Source organism: Rousettus aegyptiacus, unplaced genomic scaffold (genome assembly GCF_014176215.1).
Source record: "Rousettus aegyptiacus isolate mRouAeg1 unplaced genomic scaffold, mRouAeg1.p scaffold_m13_p_5, whole genome shotgun sequence".
Classification (NCBI taxonomy): Eukaryota; Metazoa; Chordata; class Mammalia; order Chiroptera; family Pteropodidae; genus Rousettus; species Rousettus aegyptiacus.
In genome coordinates, this window is record NW_023416308.1 from 11,458,090 (window position 1) to 11,484,671 (window position 26,582).

General features: G+C 52.5%; 1 protein-coding gene and 2 pseudogenes across 9 annotated transcripts in view; 2 read left to right on the forward strand and 1 right to left on the reverse strand.

The window, feature by feature from the left end:
- Positions 1 to 26,582, reverse strand: part of PXN (paxillin) — a 42,697-nt gene that overhangs the window by 11,578 nt on the left and 4,537 nt on the right. For 2 of the 9 annotated variants that reach the window (XM_016127160.2, XM_016127159.2), the window contains exon 2: positions 30 to 256. In XM_016127160.2, the coding sequence (XP_015982646.1) occupies positions 30 to 256 (227 nt within the window). Of the gene's footprint in view, positions 1 to 29; positions 257 to 362; positions 502 to 524; positions 633 to 1,715; positions 4,156 to 26,582 lie in introns of those variants that run through there. The other 7 variants (XM_036221678.1, XM_036221674.1, XM_016127157.2 and 4 more) reach the window with 7 other exon arrangements.
- LOC118603481 lies at positions 17,655 to 17,773 on the forward strand (annotated as a pseudogene).
- On the forward strand, positions 19,696 to 19,814 carry LOC118603739 (annotated as a pseudogene).

Here is a 26,582-nt window from a genome sequence, read left to right on the forward strand (position 1 = left end):
GGGGACTTGCGCCTCCCGTCCCCACGTACCTGCTGGTGAATGAATCGGGAGGCGCCGGGCTGCCACTGGTCTAAGGAGTCAAGGATCGTGCCATTGAGGGCCTCGCTGGATGGGGGTGGCGGGACAGGGGGTGGCACAGCGACCTCCTGGTACGTGTGGTTCCCAGCTGGGTAGGCGTAGGGGGTCTCCTCGGACAAGAACACGGGCCGTGTGGAGATGTGCGAGGTGGTGGACTCCAAGTCCTCCAGCAAGGCGTCTGCAAAGAGCGGGCACGGCGGGTGAGCGGCAGGGAACCCGGGGACTAACTCCCTGGTGGCAGTGCCCTCCCTGCCTGCGCCTGAGAGTTAAGGACTTCTGAGTACCTGCCCCGCCCATGGGGAAATGACCGGCCCCGGGTCAGGAAGATCCCGGGCCGGGCCAGCCCCACGCGGGCTAAGAACCAGTTCCGAAGCTGACCTCTTCACCCGGGCCCCGGACTGGAGGTGCCCTGCAGGGTCCTGGGGCTGCTTCTGTGGCTCTCCTACCTCTGAGAGTCAGACACCTGCGTTCCCTCCAGACAGGGCTGTGGAGCTGGCTGGCTAGGAGTCAGAAATGCCTTCCTGGAACTCAGAGCTCTGACTCCGCAGGGCAAGGCGGAGAGAGTGGCGGGAGGGGCCCCACGTCACGGGGAGGGGCCCGGGCACTGCCAGGTCCCACTTAATTTCCAAGCGCTTAAGCTTTCTCAGCCTCCAGATCAGGGGGACTCTGGGGTGGTACCTGTCTTCCTGACCAGGATGAAGCAGAACCTCAAGCCCCTTCCCAGGGTCCGGGCGAGGATGGTGCAGCGTCCCCCACCCCCCCGGCCAAGGGGGGGGGCAGGACTGCTCCGTAGGCTGTTTCTGCGGAAGCCTGGCACGCAGCCTGGCCCCAGAGGCTCCAGGGCCCCACTATTCTGCTTTTAACAGCAGCAAGGGAGCAGAATTGGCCCTCGAGTGCAAGCTTCCATTACCTTGGCAATGGGCAGACATCAGGGGGGCCCCGGATCTCCCTAGTCTCCCAACGAGAGTCAAGGGGCAGGGGTAGAAACTGCTGATCTCCCCCCACACACACATCTCATCCCTCCCCTCGCAGGACCCTCACTAGCCCCACGGCCCAGAGAGCCTGGCCCCACATGCCACACCCTCATTCCTGTCATGCTCATGGACTTGCTCACTCTCACCTCCCTGCTAACCTGCTGGGGGCTCAGTCCCTAGCCCTTGGAATAGTCATCATCAGAAAGCAGTCACTGAATTTACTGCCATTTACTAGTGACAGCCACAGTGCTGGGCACTTTGCATTCATGGACTCAATTAATCCTCCTACCCTATGAGATGGAATTCTGATCCTTCCTTTACAGATAGGGAAACAAGTTTTAAGAAGTGGTGGGACTTGCTCCAGATCATAAAGCCAGTAAATTACAGGATAGTCTGACTCTTCAGAAGCCCCAAACCCCAAAAATCTGGCTTGCAAGGGGCTGCTGTGATCCCGAGACGATGCCACATTTAAACGGTACGACTTCCTGAATGATGGCGCCCAAGCTCTGAGGGCGGCCAGTCTGACCCTTCCTTGCAGCCCTGTCCACAGCCCCACCCCTACTCGGAGGAAATGAGAGTGAAGCAAGGCCCTCACCAGGGCCTTCTTCTGTGGGCTCACACCTTTTCCCAGCTGCCAGTTCCCCCAAGTCCAGCAACACCTACCCCCAGCTCCTACCCAGCTGTTCAGAGGGAAAGCTTGTTCCAAGGTCCAGGACCCCGGACCCCGCTGCCCAGCGCAGGTCCCCTGACTTCTGAGGAAGGTCAGTTCCTACTCCCCCTCCAGGTCCTTTGGAAGAGGTCTGGCTTCCTGTCTCTAGCAAACCGGAACTAGAGGGAGTCAGTATGTGTCTAGGTAACAGCAGAAAAGGAACCAGTGTCCAGGGCCAATCCCAGTGGCCCTTCCATGGCCACACCTCTGCCCTGGCTTCATGTAGAGTCCCCATTTCCTCCGGGCCCAGTGCAGCAAGGGCGGGGTCTCTCCTCTATCATGGGCAGAACCAGCTGGGCTCCCCAGAGCAGGTGACAGGTACAACCCCGTCGGGGCAACAGGAGCAGCCGCCATGTCTGAACGCCGGCCACATGCCAGGAGCTTCACCTGTGTCACCTCCCTCACACAGACACTAGCACAGATGGTAAAACTGAGCCTCAGAGACAGAGTCACATCCCCACGCTGCCAAAGCTGGCTGAAGTGACACCGCTCGGATCTGAACTTGGGTCTCTTTGGCTCCACTCAGTAGAAGACAGATAGTTAACCTTCCCTGTCAAAACTTCTAAGTCAGAGACACCAGTTCCCTCTGCGTCAAACACCCTCCCCCGTCACTCATGACCTGACTCTCGAAGTCTAGCTTACTGGTTTATGGACTAGCTTCTGGTTTATGATTTCGACGGGCTCTTTTCAACACGGATACATCTGTTGGTGGGAAAGCACAGTCCTGGGGTACACAGACAAAAGATTTCAAGCTCTGGAGTCAAGCAGAGCCGAGGTGAAGTCCCAGCTGCTCTCTCCATTATCCACAGCCACACGGAAAATCATTTAGCCTCCCCGAGCCTCAGTTTCCTTGGTCAACTGGGGTGGGTTACTGAGGATAGTAGATGCTAGAGTCTACACAGGAAGCTGCGAACATCAGATCTTATTTGCTCTGTGAAATTCAGAAAAATATCTTCCTCCTAGGAAATCAGGGTAGGATGCAAAGTACTGACTTCTCCTAAGTCTTCCACGGGTAGAATCTGGGCAAGACATGAAAAGAGTGACCTTTAAAGGAAAAGCAAAGTAATGAAGTTAACATTCGAAGTAAAACGTGTGTGGATGTCAGGGAGAAGCCGCGTTGTTTTTCAAACTTCTGAATGAGAGAGAGGAACCAAGGTGAGCTTCTTTCTCTCTCCACCCTTACTCTTTATTCATTGACTGGACAAGGCTTAGTGTCACTGTCCCCCCAAACCCTCCACAAATGCCTCAGGAAAGTCAGGAATATAGAAGGCAGCCAAAAAGTACACCTGAGCACCACGGTGGGTTCCTGCAGGCGCAAAAGCCTGCTGCCTCCCTGCAGGGTGATTACAGGCCAAAGTCTCCGTGCAAAGTCAGCAAACTCCTTTGCTTGAGTAAATACAGGTAGCAGAGGGAGGACTACACAGTAGAGTCCACTTGCAGGCAGTGCCCTATGGGGAAGGGTCCCCCCATTTTCAACTACAGCTGCTGCCTGGCAACCCAGCTCTAAACACCCCGGGGGCAGGCTCAGAGATTTCTTCTACTCACACCCCAAAGGTTATCAGAGAATATGGGGCCCACTGGAACACAGAAGCAGTCTAGAAAGCAGCCAGGGCTCACTCATTCAGGCTAAGGAAGGCCTAAAACTTCTTCAGCATCTCTTCAGACCTGAGACCCTCCACACAAGTCAGAGCCACCAAGACTGCCTCAGTCACGCTGAAGAAGGAAGAAGCTCTCCCTGGGGCTTCCAAGCCAACGTGTGTGTGGAGGAAGGGGTGCTCCTCTCCAAACTGGGGGCGAAGGGGCAGGGGAGAAGGTTGCTGACTGCGAAGTCTCCAGCCCACCACGGGCAAATAAAAGCCACTCAGCTACGCCATGGCAATGAAAGGGTGTGGACCTTCCGCAGCTTCCCGCCAGAGGGCGCCATTGGCCCGCCAGCTCCCTGCCGCGGGGAGTAAAACAAGGCGCTCGCGCAATCACGGAATTTCGGACCGGGGAAGACCGGGAGCCCCCAGCCACCGACGCACTGGGTTAAGTTTCAGTGCCAGGAAGCTCGACTGAGCTGAAGGAACAGGACAGACTACGAGGAGGAGTATGAGGCGGCCAAGGTCTAAAGCCTCTGGCCCGTGTCTATCACTACTACCATTTGAAGAGGTGACCCAAGAGTGACACAGCCTGTGGGGTTCCGGAGACCCACAAGACTCACGCCCTGGCTGCCAGGGGATGCACACTCCCTCTGCAGACGCACCCCCGGTGAAAGCCTGGTCCCCATCCCACAGCCCTGCCTGGCTTTGGGCCAGAAGACCACCGCCCCACGGGCAGGCGGCTAGACTGGCACGGTGCACCGGGGCCTTCCCCAGGCCCCAGCCACCCATCCTGAAGACCGGTGGGAGCCAACCGGTCTGCAGCCCCGAGAAGGTTAAGACACAGAGTCACTCCTCCTGGAGGGAGGGGCCTGAGGGCCGAGGGGCCGGTCTGCCCACATTCCAGGGCCAATGCAGCAGCTGCGCCCAACCAGCCCGGGGGCACAGGATTGAGGAGAAAGCACCATGCTCCCAAGGTAGAGGATGCTCCCAAGACTGTGGCCCTGGGGACCTAGGCTGACCCACTGACACATGGCACCCAGTGAGTTAAAGAGAATCAATGAACTCTTTCCGCCTCCACCCCCAACTAGTCTATAAAAACAAGTCAGGGCTCTTTCATAAGACTGGCTTCTTCCTCCTGCCCAAGCCCCAGCCACCTCCCAGTATGAGATAAAGACTGTCAAGACCAGAGGCCTAGAGCTGAACAGACGCCAAGAGAGATAAAGGCCCATCCAGGATCCCTCAAGTGCGTTGGGAGGGTATGGGGGACGGGAAAACCCAGGGACATTCTCTCCTCTGAGCACAGGAGCTGTGAGAACTCACACAGGGGGGTTCTGAGTCACAACAGACTGCTCAGTGGTCGTGTGTGTGTGTGTGTGTGTGTGTGTGAGACACACACACACACACACACACAGGCTGCTGGACAACTCTTGTGCCTTGGTTTCCTCGTCTGTTGGATGGGAATCCCACCCCCTTACTCACAGGAATAATGGATATACAGTGCTTGCTTAGCAAGTCCCTAGAACAGAGCATATGCTTAGTACGGGGGAGTCGTTAAGCGAATGGGGGCTCCATCCCAGAGAGGTGATTAGCCCTGGAGGGGAAAGAGAAAGCACCTCCTCATCCCATCCCACTCCTGGGGGCAAAGGATGCTGCAACCCTGGACCAGCAGTTAGGGGCACCATTCTGGGGAAAACAAAGACCCCTGGAAAAGCCTTCCCCAGTCTCTATCAATGAGGACACGTAAATCATTGCGTCCCAGAGTGCACACTGCCGTACCCGCCCCAGTGCCAGGCCCTTCACCGTTCCTAGATCCGATAGCCCCGGGCAGAACCAGAAGAGATGGGGTCCTGTGGCCATCAGGCCTAGGAGAGGCCCACAGTAAGAACAAGATATTTTTAAGACCTGGTCACCCACCTTCTTTCCGCAAGCCAGTTTAACTCAGCTCTCATCACCCCAAACAGGGGGTGGCACAGTTTCCTCGCGAGCTGACGAGTACAATGAAGAAGCAGCAAAGAGCCCCCTGAGAGCTCCAGGGCAGGCGGCAAGGGGCTGCCAGAGCACAGGGCCTTCCCAGCAGCCCAGGGCCAGCTGTCCATCCCTACCATTTAATACGAGACCCTGGCTTTCAGAGACTGCACCAAGTCTAGCAAGTCCCTTCCCCCCAGGCCCTGGAGAGGCCCAGCCTTAATGGCCTATCTATCCTGCTGGGCTCAGAACTCTGAGCAAAGGTTCACCCCACCCCCCACCCCCATTGAGCACCTGCTGGGCCCTGGTGGCCTCTGAGCGTCAGAGGAGAAGCTGCCCAGTCTCCTTAAGGCTGCCTGAGCTCAGGGACGGACATAAGCAGTAAGAGGACCTGGGCCCTTCCCAAGAAAGGAGCTACGTAAACAGCAGGACCAGCGCCTGTGGATGGTCTCGTCTCAGCCCCTTTGCTGAAACTCTTCCAGATTAGGAAGGAGAGCAGAAAGGAAAGACGGGTCTCCCCCTCCCCCAGCCCTGAGCACATGAGCAGTTAGAGCAGAGGTAATCTAATCCGCAGCAGTGGGGGTACTTTTGCTCGGTGAGTAACTCCCCAGGAATGGGGAGCTGGGTATATTTATCCTGATAACTGTCCTGGAAGGAAAGGCAGAACTGTGACCAGTAAGGGCCGATCCACAATTAAGCCAGATCTGCTCTGCCCCCACCCAGCCCGGGGACCTGGGGCCCAGACACTGACTAGGAAGTCAATCTCCTAGAGGGGCCTTCCCTGCCAATTTGGGTTCTTGTCAACTGACTGTCTCCTCTCCAAGAATTCAGCTCTAGAGAGCAGGGACCTTGTCTTGCTAGATGCCATGTCCCCAGCAGCTACAATGAAAGGCTGATTAACAGAGGGACTGTACAGAGAAGGAAGGTGGGGAAGGAGCAGTGGGCAGACAAAACAGCCAGTCGGAGCGGCAGCCAGGAGGCTGTGATTCCGGGCCCAGCCCGCTGGGTGCCTGTCCACGGGCCATACCACCTTTCTGGGTTGCCTTCTCTATCTACAGAGTGGGTAGAACCCAATTTGTACCCATTCCTGGTAGCAAGCTTTGAGGAGAGAATTTCAGGTGAGATTTATATAGCACCCTTAACCTCTTCGGAGTTTGTCTAAATCCAAGATCTTGCTATTATATGAATCCCAGACAGGAACTGCTTTCCCTAAGGGGCTGGATGAGAACCGATCAATACTGTAGTGTCACTTAAATATTTAATAACCGTGCCTGGAGGTTATGAAGATTCAGCCACCATTCTCCTTGGCTGACTCATGCCTCACTCAACAGGAACTGCCATTCTACTCTCACGGCCCTGAAGGAAGTGTGGGCTGGGGGTGACACACAGGAAGCCAGGGGAGAGGCTGAGTCTTCCAATCTGCTGCCGGGAGAGGCGGGAGGTGGCCTGTGCCTTCCCTGGGCGTCCCACAGGCTGTGGGAGGGTGGTTTCCTGTCTGCTGAGGGCTGACACAAAGTCAGTGTGCCTGCCGGCAGGTTCGCTGTACTGGGTGCCTGGCTTGCGCCCAAGGTCACTGAGCACAAGTAACCAGAGACTTGAGAGAATAAAGGTGGAAAGGCAACTCCAGAGGTCACCCTGAGTGCCAGGCAGAAGCCCAACTGTGCCAGGCACCCGCCAGGGCCCCCCACCGATCAGGCATTCCCCATCTGATGGGGCTCCAGGAGGATAAGCGGAAGCAGGTGGAAGGAAACACCCAGGTTTATTCCCCACACCTCCGACCCACCCTCCAACCCCCCCAGGCACAGGAGCAGGTCCAGGCTGGCCAGACAGCTGAGCGTCTTTCCTATTGTAAATAACTCATCTCTGAGGTCTAGGATCAGCAGGCTCCGCCCTCCCCCAAAGGTCCCAGAACACTCCGGAACATTTCATTGGTCACACTTCATCCACCTCTTTAGGTCACCCAGAGACTCCAGACTTTTTAAGGTCAAGTCTAGGGCCCATTTCCAGGCCCATATCACAGTTCCTTCAATGGATAAAGCATGGATTTACATACAAAAAGACAGACAGCCTGGAACTCAGGAGACTCCAGTGCTGGAAATTTCCTCAACACTTGCAAATCCACCCAATCCATTTCTGCAATCTGGGCTCCGGGAGGCAGGGCGGCTCCTTGGGCCTCTCACCCCTGCTAATCACCAACAGGGGTTAGGAGGGGCTCAGAAGTGAGTCATCCGCCCCACAGAGACCCAAACAGAAAGTTCAAAAGTTTGCCTGTTCCAGGAATGAGCTGTAGTTTCTTCACGATGTTTGTGAATTTTGCAGTACTTGTTACCCACTCTTTGCCAGTCAGGTTCTGACCAATGAACACAGCGACCAGGTGGCCACAGAACAGGTCAGTGCTTCCTGGTCTCAGGCAGCTGGGGCATTTCCCTAATTCGGCTCTCTGTTGCCTGCCATTCCCAGTTCTCCAAGAGTGCCCATAATAGCGCCTAGGGCGCCGTTTCTAGCTCTCGCATTTCCCTGGTCACCATGCTGCATTAATTCTTCCTTCACAGGGCCTCTCCCCAGTACTTTCCTCCCTTTCTTTTCATCGCAGGCAGCCAACAACTTGGACTGGCATCCAAATCCACGCTCAGCCCCTTCTCCACCTCACCTGCAGCATCCTGCTCTGAGTTCTCCCAACTCCAACCCTCTAAGCAGACACTGGCAGCTTGACGTCTTGGAAGCTCACCTTTTTTGAGTGTGTCCATATGTCACTTTTGCCTCTCTCACTAGACTGCAAACCCTCTGTGGACAGGGACCTCCTCCCCCTGGCCGGATCCCCAGAATGAACACCCTCGTGGCCTCTCCTACAGTGACTGGATGTGAGCCGAAAAAGGAAATCGCAATACTTGGCCTCTGACAGCTCTCGCTGCCTATGGGATAAGATCAGAACCCCTGGAGTTGGCATTCTGGTCTTGAGCTTCTTGGAATAAGGCCCCAAACTAGCCCTTACCTCTTCTCCGCCCCCACCCCCTCACTGAAACCTGACTTTCCAACCAAACTGGGCCCCTTCTTCCCTTTCCTAGCTGTGTGCCTTTTTCTGCAATACTGAATGTACCCCCCCACGCACACACACCCAATCTTCTACTGAGATATTCATACCCCCAGGGGACAGAAGGAGGCTAAAGTCACAGAAGCCACCTCAGGGTAAACCCAGAATACCTTCTGAGGATCAGATTTACTCAGGAGCAAGTAATTTAAACCATTGCCTTAAATTAAAACAAGCAAAATATGGAGTCAAATGCAAAATGCCAATGAATTGTAAGATAAGGAGTCAGGCTTCAGAGATATTTTGCACATGCACTTGGGGATATTGGTGAACAAATTTAAGCGGCACCACAAAGCCACCCCTGTCCATACCACAGATTTGGCTGCTCTGGTGGTGTTGGGAGCTGGGACAGTAATTTAGCTGTGTGCCCTTCTGACACTCCAGCTGGCATGGCAGTGTGGCAGAGCAGAAAGAACCGGCCTCCGGGCAGTGAGGCAGGTGGGTTCAAGTCCACCACTCATTAGCCTGGGTGGCAATTTACTGGACCATTCTGGGCTGTAGTTACTCAGACACTTCATAGAGCGAGCGCACAGTGAGCAATCCATGAAAAAGTGTGCGAATGCCACCACGAAGGCTGGGGAGAGCCTCCTCTACCCTCCCACTGCGACACAGAGGAGACACTGGGTAAATAAATCCACATCACTGATTTTCATCTCCCTTAAGCACAGGATGGGGAGGGGGTGGAGCCAGGGACTGCGGCCAGGAATCTTGGAAGCTGTGACAGGCCCGTCACTAACTCAGGCCTCCTTGCTGAGAAAACCACTGACCTCACCCATCCGTGCCTCGGGTTCATTCCAATCCTCCTCAGAGAACATCAGCTGAGCCCAGAAGCCTCCAACTCACTCCCTAGCAAGGACAGAGGCAAGAGACAGAAGTGTCAAGCCTCCTGGGTCCCCCACCCCCACCCAGCTCTACTGCCTGCCAGGAAGTCACAGCTGTCTGAGAGCCCTGTAGCTTTGAACCTGGATTTCAGACAATAGAAGGAGCTACCCGAACTCCATGGAAGCTCTCAGCCTCTGACCTCCCAGAGGAGCAAGCCCAGGAGAGAGCAGCCTCTGCTCCTGCCACCGAGGCTCCGAGCCCAGCAGAGTGCTAGGAAGGGACCCAAAGACAGGGCTGCATGGCCAGAAAGCTCAGACAAGGGGAAGGGAGGAAGAATGAGATAATCCGCATTGAGCATCTACTAGGATCCTCGCCTCACACCCCCATTTCACAGATAAGGACAAAGAGGCTCAGGGATGTCCAGAGTCCCCCAGGCGGACAGCGCTGCCTGGCTGCAGAGCTCAGCTATATTCTCTCCATGACACCCCACAGGGAGAGGCTGTCAGCAGCCCTGCCTCATTCTGCCTGTCACCACTCTCCAGTTTCCAAGGCACAAGTCCTGGGAGTTCCTGGACAATCCAAAAAGGCTGGCCGCTGGGGTGCCGTTCCATTACGGCCACAGGGGCCCTTGTACTTCTCCTTTCTCTTTCCCCACTTCCCTCTCTTCTTCACCCTCGGCCCAAGTCAGGGTCCTGACACACGGAGGAGCCCCTGGTGGTGGCGTGTGGCGCTCAAGAATTCAGAGAAGGCTGTACTTGGTTGCTGGATGGCCGACCTGTGTGAGTGTTTCCATCCTGTGCCATGCAGCCAGCGGCCTCACCTGAGCAGCGTGATGCAAGACAGGGCTGCGTCAGGCACTGGCCTCAACCCCCGCTTACTGTCAAGCGGCCTTCTTATCTGGATGAGGGAGGGGCCTGGACACAGACAGACCAGTGGCTCTTTGGTGTCCTCAGAAACAGGCAGAGGAGGCAGGAGAATCACCAGGGGATAGACGGGCGGTCAGGGCTCCACTGAAAACACTACATGGCCAAGGGACAAAGAAAATCTGAGGCCTGACGTGCAATCGGTCAGCCGTGAGGTATGCCGCCACCCGTCCTTGGCTAACGATCATAAAGTCTTGACATTTGCAACTCGTTTGCTTTTAGTTTTAGAAAACAGATGGAAGCAGGTTCAAGATTACCCCATGACCATCGGCCCCACCCATGGGTGTCCCACTATGCTTTCTCGAGTGAGAAAAGGAGCCAGGAAGTGCACAGAAGCCCAGGTGTGCCCTCGAGAAGGATGGGCAGCACACGATCCTCACCTGCCACAAGTGTCATTCGCAGGGTATGTCACTGTGGAACACAAGTTGGAACCACTATCTGAGGCAGTCAAGAGCTCTGAGAAGGCGAGGCAGATGGGAGAGGGAAGAGCCGAGGCCAGCTGCCCTCTGCCCCGGGCGGCCCTCAATGACACTTTCACTTCCCTAGAGGCATCTATGCCACCCAGCCCTGACCTTCTCGGTCTCACAGGTTTTGGAAGCCGCTGGCTCAGTTCTGGGTAAGACAAAGTTCTTGTGCCACTTGGCAGCAGGTGTCACGAGGAACTGTCTGAGTAAGGAGACGGTCTAGGGAGGGCCCGTCACATACAGAGGAGCCCCAGGTCTTGTCTCAGTCCCTTGCAAGCTCCCCACACTTGTTCCGCATGCTGGCAGGCAGCGGGCATGGTCTGACCAGAGGCCCTGGTGGGATGGGGTCACTGATCTACACAGGAGGGATGCTCCGGCCACTGTCCTGAGGATACACATTTCTCTAGAAGCCTAGATCCTTGCTGACTCTCCTCACTGGGAAATCAGCCTCTTCCTGGACAGGGAGGGAGCAGATGGAGTTCCACAGTCCTCATGGCCTTGGCTAACCAGAGTCATACTGGGAAACCACAAGAAAAAAAGGAGGGAAAAGACACACTTTCCTGAAACAGAAAGCATCCTCTGAGACCTCTGGGCTGTTAGTCTCGCTGGCAGGGCTCACGTGGAGGGACATCAAGGAAGAGGACAGGATGGGAACAGGACCAAAATAAGACCCTGAAGTCTACCTGCAAGAAGCGCACCAACCCCAGGGCTGAGGCAGAGAGCCAAGCAGATGGCAAGCCTCCTGGGAGCACTGAACCAGCGATCTGTGGCCCGGGGCTCATGCATTAGAGAGAGTCCCCAGGCTCCAGCTTGGCTTGGCTTGGCTTGCCTTGATGTGGCGTGGTGTGGCTGGCGTCCCTCTGCCATGCCCAGCTGGTTACACCAGGAGACTGATGGGAGGGGGGAGCTACGTACCTCAGCCCTGATTTGGATTTTATTAGAGGAGACAGTCTGGGGCTCTGGGCATCCCCCACCCCCAGCAGAGCCAGGACATATGGCAAGAGCAGGCCTCAGCCATAATGCTGAAATCATCTCGCAGGAAGTCCCTGATGTGTACACATGGAGAGTATTCCAAAAGTCTGTTTGGAAGTTGGACTTTGAGCAGTACCATGGGGACAGTCTTCTAATAGAAGCAGAGCTCTGAGGGGGGGATTTGGGTGACTTCCACTGGACGCTGGGTTCCACAGAGTTCGCAGGGAATACTTCCTCACTCTGAGGGGCCAAAGAGGAGGGCCACCAGGGCGGGGGGCGGACGGGGTGGGCCGGCCAGCGTTAAGTCAGCAGCACTGAACCCATCGCTCTGCGCTCCCAGAATCTGCTTTGTGCCCGCAAAATTGCCCTAGATGCTCCTGGTCTAAACTTCCCAAGGACAGACGGGACAAGAAATCCTGTGCTTCGGTCCCCAACAACTGTAAGGAAAGTCGGGGAGCCTCGTGGTTAACTTGGCCACCTCTGACCTGAACAAACCTGCCAGCTGGGGCTGCTGCCTCGCCTGTCCGTCTCTACATCCAAACAGGAAGTGGTCACCAAGGAAGTCAGGAAGCATCGCCCGTTGCTGCCCTCTCTGACGTCATCTCTTTCTCTTTTTTAAAAGTGGAAGTCTCTGTCCCCATCCACCCTTCCTTTCTGTGCCCCAAACTGCGATGTCCTCCTCTGTGGGCACGGTCCCTTGGAGTGGGTTGCCTGCAAGCAAAAGGGGGTGCCCGGCTCCACTCTGCGGTCTCACCCCACACCTAGGAGAGGTAGGAGCTGGGATGAGAGGAATCGAATCTCACCGACTATGAACAATTGACTCCCATTTCCAACTAAGAGGGAGACATTTCAAAATGTGGGCACAACGAACAGCCACAGCACTCTCTCCTAGCGTCCAGATCCTCCCAGGGGCCGTACCACCCTCAGAGCCCAGGGGCAGCTCAGTGTGGAGTGGCAGAGTGCAGGAAGTACTGGCAGCCACTAGGGGCGCCCCCAGGGATCTGGTGGCTGAGCCCAGACTGCTCAGGCCCAGACCACTCAGGCCTGTGAGCATGAATGGCCTAGAGCACATTTTATTCTTTCTTCTGCCAGATTCTACAGTTCCTTACCTTCCCATGCCTACCAATGTTTTTGGTGAAACAGGACTTGAACGTGGTTAAGGAATGGCCCAGACATATCTACAAAGATCTCTTTCGGCAATGACCTCTGATTCTTCTCCTTCCAGAGGGGATCCTAGAGGCAGCAGGACCAGGGGGAAGGGTGGGGTTAAGGGAGGCAACAGAGAACATGACAGAGGTCACCAGTCCGAGGCCCGAAGGCTGCACCCTATCCCCCATATGCGCCTTTTTAGAAATCTGAGTTAGATTTCTTAAGAAATCAAGAGACTACACATGAAAGCCAGGATTTCTGACTTCCCAAAAGCAGTCAGAAGAGCTAGTAATACTGGTCTACTCAGCTGCAGGGCAACTGCTGGCTAGAGCCTAAAATCTAGGTCCCTTTCTTTTTCGGCCTGCTTTATCCACTCACAACACCTGCTCAGCCTCAGCAGGTAAGAATTTGCAGCATGATGTAGCATGGGCTTTGTAGCTGAACTTGGGTTCAAGTCCCAACCTGCTGCTTGCTAGCACTACACTTCTTTGAGCTCAGTTCCCTCATCTACACAGCAGTGTAATAACAGCCCCTAACATCACGGGGACTGTGAGATTCCTAAGCTTGGCTTAAGCCCTTCAGAGGAACAAGTAAAGTAATGAACATACAGCAGGCCTGGCGTATCACGAGCATACATATCATTAGTGCCTACATCACCGAATGACACCAGGTGACAGACCGGGGCTGAGGGGCTGTCCCACCCACAAAGCGGACATCCCTGACTGCCCCCACCAGAGCAGGTGCAAAAGAATACTCAGCACAAGCCATGAGCAGCTGCACAGAAAGTGCTCTGCAAGGTGTCGGGAGGACAGCCTGACCCTGCCGCACTGGCTCCCAGCTGCATCTGCTAACACACCGGGCCTGGATCACTGGCCTCTGCCCACGAGCAGATCTTAGGTAAAAAACTGACAGGCTCGTGAAGGACCCGACCCAAACCGATCTCTTTCCCCTGCTTCAAAGCCGTCCCCAAGTTCAAAGACTTGCCAAGCGGGATCACCCAGAGGCCTCTGTTCTCAGGGTGTGGGGAGCTCAGTACACAAAGCCAAAGGGAGGAAGGGCACTGCGGGTCCTCCCGGGAGCCCGGTCCAAAGGCCAACCTGCCAGCCCCACAGTGCCATCTGCTCTGACAATCCGAGCTCTGAGGAAGGAGTCCAGGGATGGGCCAGGGTAGTCCTTGCTGCACGCGCCCATCTGAGGTGTCTAACTCCTAACTCGGCCAGAGGGTTCAGCCTTTGGGGTGACGTTGACACGGGCCACCCTGGACTTACTCCAGAGGCCTGAGTGTTAGGCATGACAAGCGCCCACCTGTTCGGTGCAGCCAGAACCTGGCTGCGCAGCTCCCGCCCTCTGCTGACTCAGTTCAGCTCCCCACCGTGGACAAAAGGACTCCTCAGCCCTCTTTCCAGAGCAAGAGCTCAACCTTACAGTGGAGGGCGCCACCTGGCCTCCACAGATGACCCCCTAGGGGCTGCGTGAGCCACCTAAAATTCCACGCGAAGCATCATGCGCACATGTCCCTACAGCACTGCTTTAGGGAGATGGTTCATCGTGTTCCCGGCCCCGAGGGCTGGGAATCTGCAAAGGCGAAACCGCTGCCCAAGACGACAGCTGGCAGTGGCCGCCCTGCACCTCTCAACGCGCTGTTGATGGAAACTGGTCTGATCACTTGGGGCTGAAGCAGCTCCATCTGTGCCTCGATCCGAGGTGACCAAAATGTCTGGAATGGGCCCTGCCGGGCACTGACCCAGGCAGCGCACACACTCCTCTCCAGCAATGCCACCGGCATGCAGGAGCACTAAACCCGTGGGCGATTGTCATAACGGGGCAGGGGGAGAGAGCAGGAGGTGTTTCTGGGCAGAGGAAGGAACAGAGCTCCGCAAGAGGTGCACAGCGGGCTGGCAGACAGAGGGGGCTGGAGTTCAGGGTAGAGTCCCAGCTGGGCGGGAGAGGAGTCAAGGCCCAGGGGTCTGCAGCAAAAGCTGGACTCTCAGGCAAGCCCTGGAAGCCCTGGAGGCTCTTGGCGGGAATGGCAGGACCAGGCTTGCGTGTTAGATTACTCAGGCAGTGCGTGCTGAGGCTCAGCTGGAGGAAGACCAGCAGGCGCAACGCTCTAAAAATAAAAACAGGTAAAATCAGCAAGACCTGGTAATTGAGTGGCTATGGAGAAAGGGAAGAGTGCAGGATGCCTCCCACATGTTTCCTGCAGGGAGATGGAGGTTCCACCAGATGACAGAAGAGACAGGAGGCGGAGCAGGAAAGAAGTTGCAGGGGAGGGTCGGGGTGACGAGGACAGTGATGGAGGTCAGGCAGAGTCACAGGGCAACCTGGCCACATCAACTATGACTATCTCAGGGGCCCAGAAAGCAACGGTTTGGGAAATGATACAGGCTTGCCACTTTGCTCTTTCTCTGAAGACAAGCAGTTCTCCCAGGCCAGCCGTGGGGGAGCTCTAAACTGCACACTGCCAGCTTCAGGAATTCCCAGAGTGCCCGGGATCACCAAGGGTTTCCTCCCTCTGTCCACACCCTGGATCTTGAGACTGAAGTCTGCCCATCCCCCGACAGCCTCTCAGGAAGAGGGGCTAGGCCAAGCCCATTATCACAGGAACCAGGTCCTTCCTGCCACACAAGCTGGGGGGCTCACTCTGGGCTCTGGTGGGCCCAGGATGCAATCTCAGGCCCCAAATTCTCGTCGAAATGCCCTTCAGAACTGGCCCAGGGCCCCAGCCGCTGAGCCCAAGAGGAGTTTGCACGGGCAGAGTACAACAACTGACTGGAGGAAAAGAGAAGCCCCACAGGCCACCCCACTTCAGCTGTCGTGCCAAGGCCACCCCAAAAGGTCATTCCACTGAGGAAGCAAAGGCTAGCAACTGTTCCTGGCCTTGTGGCCCAGGTTGAGTTTGATTGCAAGATCCAATTGTGAGGACACAGGGTACCAAATCATAGCCAACGAGCCTGTGTCTGTCTCTCTCTCTCTCTCTCTCTCTCTCTCTCTCTCTCTCTCACACACACACACACACACACACACACACACACACACACACACACCTCCTCCCTCCAGGCCTTTGCCCTTCTGTTCTCTCTGCCTAGATCACTCTCCTTTCTCCTTTAGGAGGCCAAATTATTTCTTATCACTTGAGACTCAATCAGTTTCCTATTCCGTAATGTGAGAATAAAAAGATCTGCTTTGCCTACCTGAAAAAAAAAAAAAAAAAAAAGGAATGTGTAGTTTTTATGCTACAGGCCTCTTCTGTAAGAGAACCCCAAATCTTAATTAGGAAAACTGTATTATCTATGTAAAGGATGAAGGTTTAGGGCTTTTTCTATATGTCAAGATTAAAATAAATACGCAACAGAGGGTCCGTTTAGGGTCTGTTTCCTCCAGGAAGTTTTCCCGGACCACGATCCCTGCAGAGTCAAGACCCCTCTCCTCTGAGTTCCCAAAGTTGTGTGTAGTTCCTCTGAGATCACCTATCAAACTGGTAGGAACTATCGAAGAGCCTAAGTGTCCAGCCAGCCTGTGACCGCAAGGATGGGGAGTGTAGCTTTATTATCCATCTTCACCTTCTCCTATAGGGCAGTGCCTAGCACATGAGAGGTGCTCCATGGACGTCTACTGAATAAATGAATGAATGACCTCCCGCCAAGCCCACATGCTATAGGGATCTGTCCTACCACTGCAGTCCATGCCACCTCTAGCCTCTATAAGTGCTCACCACATGCAAAGCACGATGGGGAGAGCAATACATGCACACAGAGCCCGAGCCCTCCCTATGCTTCTAACGCAGGAAATTCCCCTCCACTGTGAACTAGTGACCACCACCCCTCCCCAGCAGGCACCACTCCTACTCTTAAAAAAAAAAAAAAAAATCAAAAAACACTCCACAAGACTTTGCGGCCACAGCACAGCAGCCCCTTGTGGGCACTTAAGGTCTGAACTCACTGTGTGGCCTGTCTGGCTTCCTCTGTGGGTGGGGAAGGGCAAGCTGGTGAGGTGGGCTAGGTTCACAGAGGCGAGGCAGCTGGGAAGGAGTCTGGGTCCCAGGCAGAGTCGGGACCTCGGCTGGGTGATGGAAGAACAGGTGGAGGAGGGGCATTACCAAGAACAACCAGACACGGAACAAGGGGAATGGCAACCCCAGTGTCCTGCCGATCTCATCCTGCCACAGCTCTCCCCATGGGACAGAGGAGGCAGGAGATGTGAGCTGGAATGTGCGAATTTTCTGAACCATGCATCACTGGAATGTGTTAGTAACACCAGGCGTGGGGCTCTGTAGCTGGGAGCAGCTGATAGCATCATTGATTATCATGACTAAGCCACAGATGAGACAAACTGAACCACAAAGCATTCACTGAAGATTAGTGATGCTGAGGGAAGCTCCAAGGGAAAACTAGCCAGGGAAAGAAGGAGGAAGACAAGTTTTTGGAAGAGAAACTGAAATGGAGAGGAAGGAAAAAAAAATGTTTTGCAAACATTTTTTGTTAATTTCTTTCGCCTTTAAAAGGCTTTTTTTACAAAGGAACAAAGAGGGCGAAAAACAGTAAATTTGTGGGTAAAGAAAAAACTAATAATGCAGTGTGGGTTTTATAATATATGTAGACATAAAACTTATAACAACAATGATACAAAGGACCAGAGTGGGGAATGGAAATAGAAGATTCTTACGTTACACCTGAAATAGTATAGGGAGACTGCAATAAGTTAAACCTGTAACTCATACAGCAACCACTAAAAAAGGTAAGCCGATGAAGTATAGTTAAATAAACCAGTAGTGGAGATAAAATGGAATCCTAAAAAATAGTCAATGAATCCAAGAGAAAGCAGTAAAATAAAAAAGAATAAAGAACAGATGGTACAAACAGAAATCAAATTTTAACATGGTAGACAAACTCAATCATACTGACAATTACTTTAAATGTTAAAAGGTCTCTATGGCCATGCCACCTTGAACATGACCGATCTGTTTTGATCTTGGAAGCTAAGCAGGGTCGGACCTGGTTAGTACTTGGATGGGAGACCATCTAGGAATACCAGGTGCTGTAGAGGTTCCAAAAAGAAAAAGAAATAATTGTTAAAAGGTTTATACATTCCAATTAAAAGGAAGAGCTTGCCAGACTACATAAAAAATACAAGATTCACTATATGCTGTCTATAAGAAATACTTTAAATATAAAAACACAGATAAATAGTTCCTACTGGTTTGGTATGTTAAAACAATGGAGAAAAACAGACCATGCTAACGCTAATATTGTGAAAGTTGGGAGTGGTTCTGTTAAAATCAGACAAAGTAGGATTCCGGACAGGAATATCACCAGAGATAAAGAGGGGCATTTTACAATGATAAAAAGGTCAAGACATAGTATCCTAAATGTATCTACATCCTGTAACAGAGCTTCGAACTAGATTAAGCAAAATTGACAGAACTCAAAAGAAAAAGTCAATGATGGCAGCTGGAGATTCCAATTCTCTAATCGAGAAAGCTCAATAATTGAGGAAAAACCTCTCAACAACAACAACAACAACAACAACAACAAAAAAGCAAGAGTAAGATAGAAGCGAACAACCTGGAAGTGAAGAACAGCAGGCCAGAGAGAACCAACAGAGTCCCAGTCTGAGGAACACAGGGGACCCCCGGCATTTGCTCACTGAAGCAGGGGAGGCCAGGGGCGGCCATGGAGCAAGAAAGGCGCCCTCCCCTTTGCTGGACCACACAGGCCTCCCCCAGGAAGGCACATCAGCTCATGCCACACTTTTCAGTGGCTTTCGGTCCCTAACAAATCTGGGGGGGGGGGGGGGCGGGGGCAGTGTCCAGCACCCACACAGCTGGTTGATCACTTTCTCAACTACTATGCTCCCAAGCATGTTGGGATCCTCATACCGGAAACACACAGACACACACCCCAGCCCGTCCCCCTTTCCTCCTGTCTTCCCAGTGGCACTCAGTGGCATCGCTGAGTGGCAATCAGAATGGGAGTCTACAGTATAATCAAAGGGGCTGTATGGCACAGTGGGCTAAAGCAGCCTCTGGATTCCGACACCAGCTCGGCCACTGACCAGCAACTCGCTTCAGGCAAGTCACTTATCCTCTCTGTGCCTTAGTGTCTGCATCTATAATACCCGCTTCACAGGGTTGTTCTGAGAAAACATTAAGGTAATGCAAGTAAGGCACTTAGAACAGTGCCTAGCACAGAGTAAATTACATTAATGCTGGCAATATTCCAATTATGTAAACACATATGCACTGAAACAGTTTTATAGAAATGTATTAAAATATTAATTACGGTTACGACTGGATAATCATCTCTAAGAGTTTTTATTACTTCCTTCTCTATATATTTATGTAGTTTTCTAATTTTCTACGGTGAACATGTATAACATTGATAATTAGTAAAAAAAAAAAAAAAGTTAAATGTTAAAAGGAACATAAACATAATTTGTCCTAACATTTATAATATAGAAAAATAAACTTTTAAAACAGTGAAGAGATATAAACACACAAAAAAAAATTGCAAACAAGTGTTCAAATAAATACCTGAACACTAATGTTCACAGCAGCACTATTCACAACAGCCAAAAGGTGGAAATCACCCAAATGTCCATCAACAGATGAATGGTTAAGCAGAACGTGGCCTATCCCCACAATGAAATATTATTTGTTCATTAATAAGAAATGAAGTATTGACACACATGGGTGAACCTCAAAAAACATCATACTAAGTGAAAAAAGCTAATGGCAAAAGGCCACGTATTGTATGATTCCATTTATATAAAATGTCCAGAATAGGCAAATCTATAGGTGCAGAAAGCAGAATGGCAGTTGCCAAGGGCTGGGGGAGGAGGTAAGGGAAAGAGACTCCTTAATGGGTTTCGGGACTCCTTAGGGATGAAATGTTCTGGAACTAGATAGAGGTAACACCTGTACAAATTGTAAATACACTTGAACTGTACACTTAAAAATGGTTAATTGTGAATACAGCCATGCCACCCTGAATAAGCCCAATCTCATCTGATTTCAGAAGCTAACCAGGGTCGGGCCTGGTTAGTACTTGGATGGGAGACCACCTAGGAAGACCAGGTACTATAGGCATAATAAAATAAAATAAAATAAAAAATAAGGGATTGTAAATGGACAAGGTCCTTGCAATCTGTGAGGTCAACCAAGGGTTGCCTCGCCTTAAAAAAAAAAAAAAAAAGGTTCACTATATGTTATGCTAATTTCATCTTAATTAAAAAATAACAATGAAGGGTATGTATATTGTATGCATGCTTATATATTTATAAATGTATAGCAAATGGTTGAAAAAGATACACTTCAAACTATTAATAATAGTTACCCCTGGGGGGAAAGAAAGAAAAAACTTTCACTTCTGTACCTTTTTTTCATTCTTACAATAAGCATGTATCTTCTTTGACATACAAACTTTAACAAAAGCAAATAATGATATCAGATACAAAATGACATGATAAAAGTCTCTAGAGGAAAAAAAAAGCTCAAGGCTACACTGTGGCAGATGTGTAGTTCTATAAATGAAGAAAACTAGGACCCTAGATATTTCCCTAAAATGGCTAGAAAGAGTTAAAAGCACAGGTCTGCTGTGCCAGTAAGTGTCCCAAGTGTTTTCTCCTCAGAGGGCCTCAGTTCGTCCATCTGTAAAACGAGTCAGTTGAACCTCGTAAGTGATTTCCAAACGTTCTTACATTTTTATTTTAAGTTTCTCAAAAGCCACAAAACCCCTTTTGCAATTGTAATATTTGATGGAAGCCCAATACAGAAACAAATAAAAAGTGAGCATCGCTGACTGAAGAAGGTGATGGCCAGAGACCCTCCCCCACCATCCACAGAGGTAGGTGACATCGTAAGTCTCCTTCAAGCTCTAGAAGCGTAGGGCTAAGAAAGCCTAAATCACAGAGAAAGGACTCTTGACTGATCATACCCAACAGAACATTCAAAGGAGAATCTCCCCAGCAGTAGAAGTAGGAAGAAGAGAAAGGGCAGAAGCCCAAGACAGTGATGTCAAAACAAGCTGCTATCAGCAACACCATCAACAGCCAATGACCAGCAAGCCAAGGGTCCCGGGGGCAGGTGAACTATGACAGCCCTGGTCCCCACGCCTCTGTGGAGGTCGGCCAGATGACAGCTGTCTCCAGGTCAGTGTTCCCGCTGCTCTAGAGGCACAAACAGGATGTTTGGAAGCAGATGACCAGAAGTGACCACAGGAAGCCATGACAACCCCCTCCAGGTGATGCTCCTCTTCTCACCCCCCACTCCCACCCCTGCTTGTTTCCGGTGTGGCTATCTCAGCAGATGCAGCAGAAAGACTTCAAGTGCTGACTTCCAAAGAGAGAGAAAGGGCAGGAATTCTTAGAAAGTTCGGGACACAGCAGAAGAGGCCATCTGAGGTGGTGAGGGAGGGAAGAAATGAGGCCACCTGACCATCCTAACAGCTGTCCCAAAGTCACAGCTAGGCTGATGCTACTAAGGAAGGGTGAGGAAACCACACAGCTACTCATGGGCACACAGGACTTTACAGATGAGCAGCATGTGACCAAGCAAGGCCGGAAGGACTGCCAGGCTGGGTCTCCAAGGCACAGTGTGGGGTTCCAGGTGCCACATTCGATCCTTCACAAGGACCTCAAGGAGCCAGCCTGACCTGACCTGATGTTCCCGGGGACCATCCCAGAGGGCCAGCCGAGCCAGGAGCCCACGGGGGAGATGGCAAATCCAGAGGAAGCCAAGTGCAGGCCACGGGACACTCCCATTTCCACATATAGAAGAGGAATGCTCCAGGCAACAGAGAGCGAGGAAAAGCCTGGCCGGGGCTCTCTGAGCCACTTCAAACCCCAACAGGGCCCAGGGTTGACCCAATGGATTGAGTGCCCCTAAAAGGGTACACAGGTGGGAGGCAGCCCATCACTGGGGGAGGCTTCCAGCAAATGGGTATGCCCACTCGACTGACAAAAACCACAGTTCACAGTCCAGATAACCAATCTCTCTCTTTCTCTACTGCTACCAGGGGTCTCACTGGCCTAGACTCATCCTGTGAGGCTTCGCCAGTGTCACGGAGCAGCCTTCATGGCCTGCCTTGACCAGAGGAGACCTGAGGATTCTGGGAGAAGGCCAGCACTGAACTGGAGGCGGATGCTGGCGTGGCTCTCTGTGGCAGCTTTAATGTTAGTGTTAGATGAGCGATTAGTATAAAGCAAGCCACTGAGCGACCTCTTCCCCTAGCCGCTTCCTCCTTCAAAGCCACCAAAGAGGCTCAGGGAAATTGAAATGTCTCAAAACCAAAACCCAGCTAACACCAACAGCACTGGGGTATGGCCATTGCACCTGCAGGGCAGAGCCACCAACACTCTTGACCCCACAGGGCCATGAGGAGTCCCAAACCCTATTCTCCAGGGAGACGACCAAAATCAGATTCCTCCCCAGGCCCAGGTGAACAGCCAACCAGGCTCAAGTACACTAGACACCCGCCACCAAGGCCACAGCAAACACGGGCAGCAGGTTCCCAAAGTGGAGAGGTGAGGGGGGAAAGTCTTGTGTAGATTATTCCAAGAGTCCATAATAATCATAATTGTTACCATTTATTGAGCACTTTAAAGCATTTCAGGATATGTGCCTGAGGCTCAGGGTGTAAGGTGACCTGCCGAGATCATGCAGTCAGCAAGTGGCAGCATTGATACAGACCCAGAAGTGACAGATGGTGGAGCCTGTGTTCTCTCCAGGGCACCACGCGGCCTCCCCACCCACCTGGAACCGGGACGGTTTCTCGCTCAGATTCTCCGGCGGAGAAAGTGGTTTGCTGAAAGTAAGGCGTCACGGTGGACGTCCGCAGTTCATACCCATTTAATCAGCAACCACCATCAAATATTCATTAAGTGACCACAGAGAGAACTGAGCCTTACTTGATGGTAAGAGACACTAGAAAGGCAGATAAGATTCCTGTCTTCAAGGGGCTTACAGAGCTGGGGCGGGGGGGGGGGGGGGACAAAAGGTAAGAAGCCCAATTTCCGTAGATCTGTGAAGTCTTACTGAAGTGGGAGGGCCAAGAGGTTGGGCATTTTAACTGGGAAAAGCCTTCTCAAGAAGGTGGCTGCAGCTGAAATCGTAAAGGTAAGAAGAACCATAAAGAGAATGATTTGGGTGCCACGAGACCCAGGGTCAAGTTCTTAACATCATTATCCGTGGTGACACTGGGTGTGTCTCCTTCCTCTTGCGTTCCCTGAGCTTCAGTTTTTCTTCCTCATCTGTGAAACGGGGAAAACTACCATCTGCCTCAAAGGGTTGTTGTCAGAATCGTATAAAAAAATGACAAAGCACATGCAAACGAAAGTGTTGCACAAGGGCCCAGGATTTCACACGGGCCAGGAGAAGAGAGGGGACAGTGACAGAGAGCGCGGACAATGGACGAGACCACGAGGAGAGAGAGTGGGAAGGAAATGAGTTGGGTCTTTGCTGGCGAACAGGCCGGAAGAATCTGGACAATGGGACTCGCGTCAAGGGTGGAAATATAAACTTAGGAGTCGCCAACACACAGTGGGAAAAGAGGTCACGCAAGTGGATAGGTTGACCTAGGTGCCCAGGAGGGGAACGGGCGGCCCAGCGAAAAGCCTTTGGGAAAACGCCAAAGAAGCAGATCTTCAGAAAGGGAGTGGGAAGAGTGGGAGGGGGAAGAGTTCCCAGCGAGAGAGAAAACATGAAAGAACAGCCCAAGCTGTGTTAAAAATATATAATAATAATAATAATAATAATAATAATTAATTAATTAATAAGGAGCAAAGAAAAGAAGCTCCAAAGGGCAGAAAGGTAAAAAGAACGAGAAGAGAAACAGGTTGAAGCAAACCTGCGGATGGAGACTATTAGGTCACATTAGGCCGCAGCCGTCTACGATGACGATGACTGATGACGATGACTGGAGATCTGGGGCAGGAGGGCGCAGGGCGTTATAAAAGGTGTTGGGGTTGGAAAAGATGCTGGGGGTGGAGTAAGGAGGGAACAAACAAAGGAGAAGTCAGCCGTGGATGGAGTCTGCGGTGTGCTGGCCTCCAACTACGCGGGAGGCAGGTTTGGGGACCATTTTACAACCTGCTCTCAACAGGGTTTTTTCTGTTGTTCCAAGAGGCCCAGTCTCCACGGCTCATTCAAAAAGACCCGCAGACTGGGGGCCAGAGGAGAACTGACTCGCCCCCGAGGATCCCTGAGCTAAAGTGAAGCGCTCCCCGGAGGCCTCCAGCCACCTTGCTCCCGCTCACCCGGGGGTCCTACTATTCGAAACAGCTGGAAATGTGTGCCCTGCTCTCCCCAACAAGAAAACAGAACAGAACATGGCTGTTTCTGCCAAGTGAGTTCTGAATAAGCTGCATTCCATTTCATTAAAACAATTACCTGAGTCCCGGCCAAGAATTACATAAAGCTTCCTCCCGGCACCACCCCTCCCCCCATAAAACACACATCACGCTGCTTTTCAAACAGGCAGAGGAAGGCCATGACACACCACTCTGAGACCACACTAGGAAGATCCCATGATCCCTGTCAAGTGGCCAGCCTCTGTGTCCTTGCACGCTGACAGACAGGAGTTGGGGCTCAGAGAAGATCCTTGCATGAAGCACTCCCCGATGACGGCCTCCTGGTTGCCCGAAATGTTTCTAGAGAGCATGAGGGCCCTCAAAGCCAAGGGGGTCACTGGCGTCAGAATCCGGCTATTTCTCCCAAACAGATGGGAGACGCAAGTGGCCCAGCTTTGAGTCGGCACAAAACAAGACAAGAGGGGCCTGGGAGTGGGGACTCCAGGAGAGGAAGCCTGAAGTCTGAGGAGCCCACAGCTAGATCTGAGCTGTAAGCAGGAGCCAGGGGCCACTCTAGCCTGTGCTGGCCACAGGCTGATGATGCTCCTTTGGCCACAGAGAAGAGGTTCCTCATGTGAACTGAAAGGCATTTCATCCTCCACCCCACCCCCCGCCCCAGGCTCTAGCTGCCCAGAGGCTGTTCTTTGTCTTTTGTAAAACTTGTTCTGCATCCCACCCAGGCGACCTCTTCCAAACCCCAACCAGGGCCCAACATCTCCCTAGCCCAACCCTGAAATTACCCCCAGAAGCTGCCTCCACACCATGGAAGCTCCCTGGCCCTGGCTGGCTTTGTCTTTTTTCTGCACGGGTCATGGTGGCTGTATGCCCCCGTCCCCGGCTGAAGTTGCCAGTCACTATCACACCAAGCCAGCTTGGCTCCTGTCTCTGCCCACCCAGCCTTTGTATCACCCGCCCAGGGGCACAGGAGGCCACAGGAGCCCGAGTCACTCAAGTCAACCACAGGTAGACAGACACTGGCCGAAGCCCACTTTGGAAAAGCAAGGTTTGCTAACTTTTTTCTGACTTTTTACCACGAAAATAGCTAAACATATGAAGACGGTTTCAATGAGCACTTGGACACCCTCCACCTAGATTCAATTATTAACATTTTGCCATTTGTGTAAAAAAAAAACTTACATTTTTTTCCACCCTCTTTTCCCACTGCTGTCCCCATCTCGCTGTATATATGCACACACACATATTTATGTTTTTTTTTTTTAATATTTAAAACTAAGTTGCAGGTATCACACTTTACTCCTGAATAGTTTAGCACGCACCTAGCAATAATACTGTTCTCCCATAAAACCACAATACCACAATCACACAAGAAATAAGCTTTAAGAGGCCGTCTTTAAGGAAAATTTGGCCACTGGGGCTCTGCCGGGCCTGGCTAACCACACATTCTGCCTGCCACCGGCCCAGCATCCAAGGCCTCCCTGGAGAGGCCAGCCCTGAGCCCCACTGGTTAGGCAATCAGTTTGTGAGCTGGAAGACTCATCAGGACGTGAATGACGCTTGAGGCCAGATGTGAGACTCCCAACAAGACCCCAACCGAAAAGGCAAAGCCAGTCCGGGAGGCTGTGGGGGTTCCGGGCCTACCCTCAGTGAGATGTCCCTGTTAATCAGCAGCTTTGTCAAGATTTCCTGGAAAACTCTGCCTCTTGATTCTTCCTCTCCCACTCTCTCTCCCACAGGACATCCTGAATCATCTACCTTGAAAGTTATCGACAAAGTGGGATGGCTCCAAATGGCAGCCATGGACAGACACCTGAACAAAGACAGGAGCGTGTTTGTACTGGGCAGCGGGCACAGAGGCTTCTGATTCTACCCAAAAGGGGCAGAAGAGGGACCTCAGAGGACTGCTCCTGGCTCTCCACAGCGGTGCAGTAATCAGCTCGCGGCTCTGTCTTGAGGGTAACAGGTGACCACACTGGCGATGGGTGGAGAAGTGGGGCCCTCCACTGAGCAGGAGACACTGCCACAGGTGCCCGGGATCCCATCCTGAGTCCCCAGGCAAGAAGAAAGGGGAGAGAAGAAGCCACCAAGAACAGGAAGAGGATAGATATAGGAGACTGAACAGAAAATGGGGGTGGGGGAGGAGATGGAGGCAAAAAAGATTTTTAGCCTACTAGTGATGGAAAGCAATCAAACCAAAAGGCAACGGAGATCCGATCCAGCATCATGAACTGAAGTGTAAAGCAGCGGTCCCCAACCTTTATGGCACCAGGGACCGGTGCTCCCATGAGAATCTAAGGCCCGAAGACCTGAGGTGGAGCTGAGGTGGTGATGCTAACGCTGAGGAGCAGCTGCGAATACAGGTGAGGCTTCCCTCACTCACTGGCCGCTCACCTCCTGCTGTGTAGCCCGGTTCCTAACAGGCCACAGACCAATACTGCGTCTGTGGCCCTGGAGCTGGGGACTCCTACAATAAAGAATGGTTACTAGCTCGACTCTGCATTTAAATCGCAGGCCTGGGTTTAAGTCCCAGCCCTGCCACTCATTAATTACA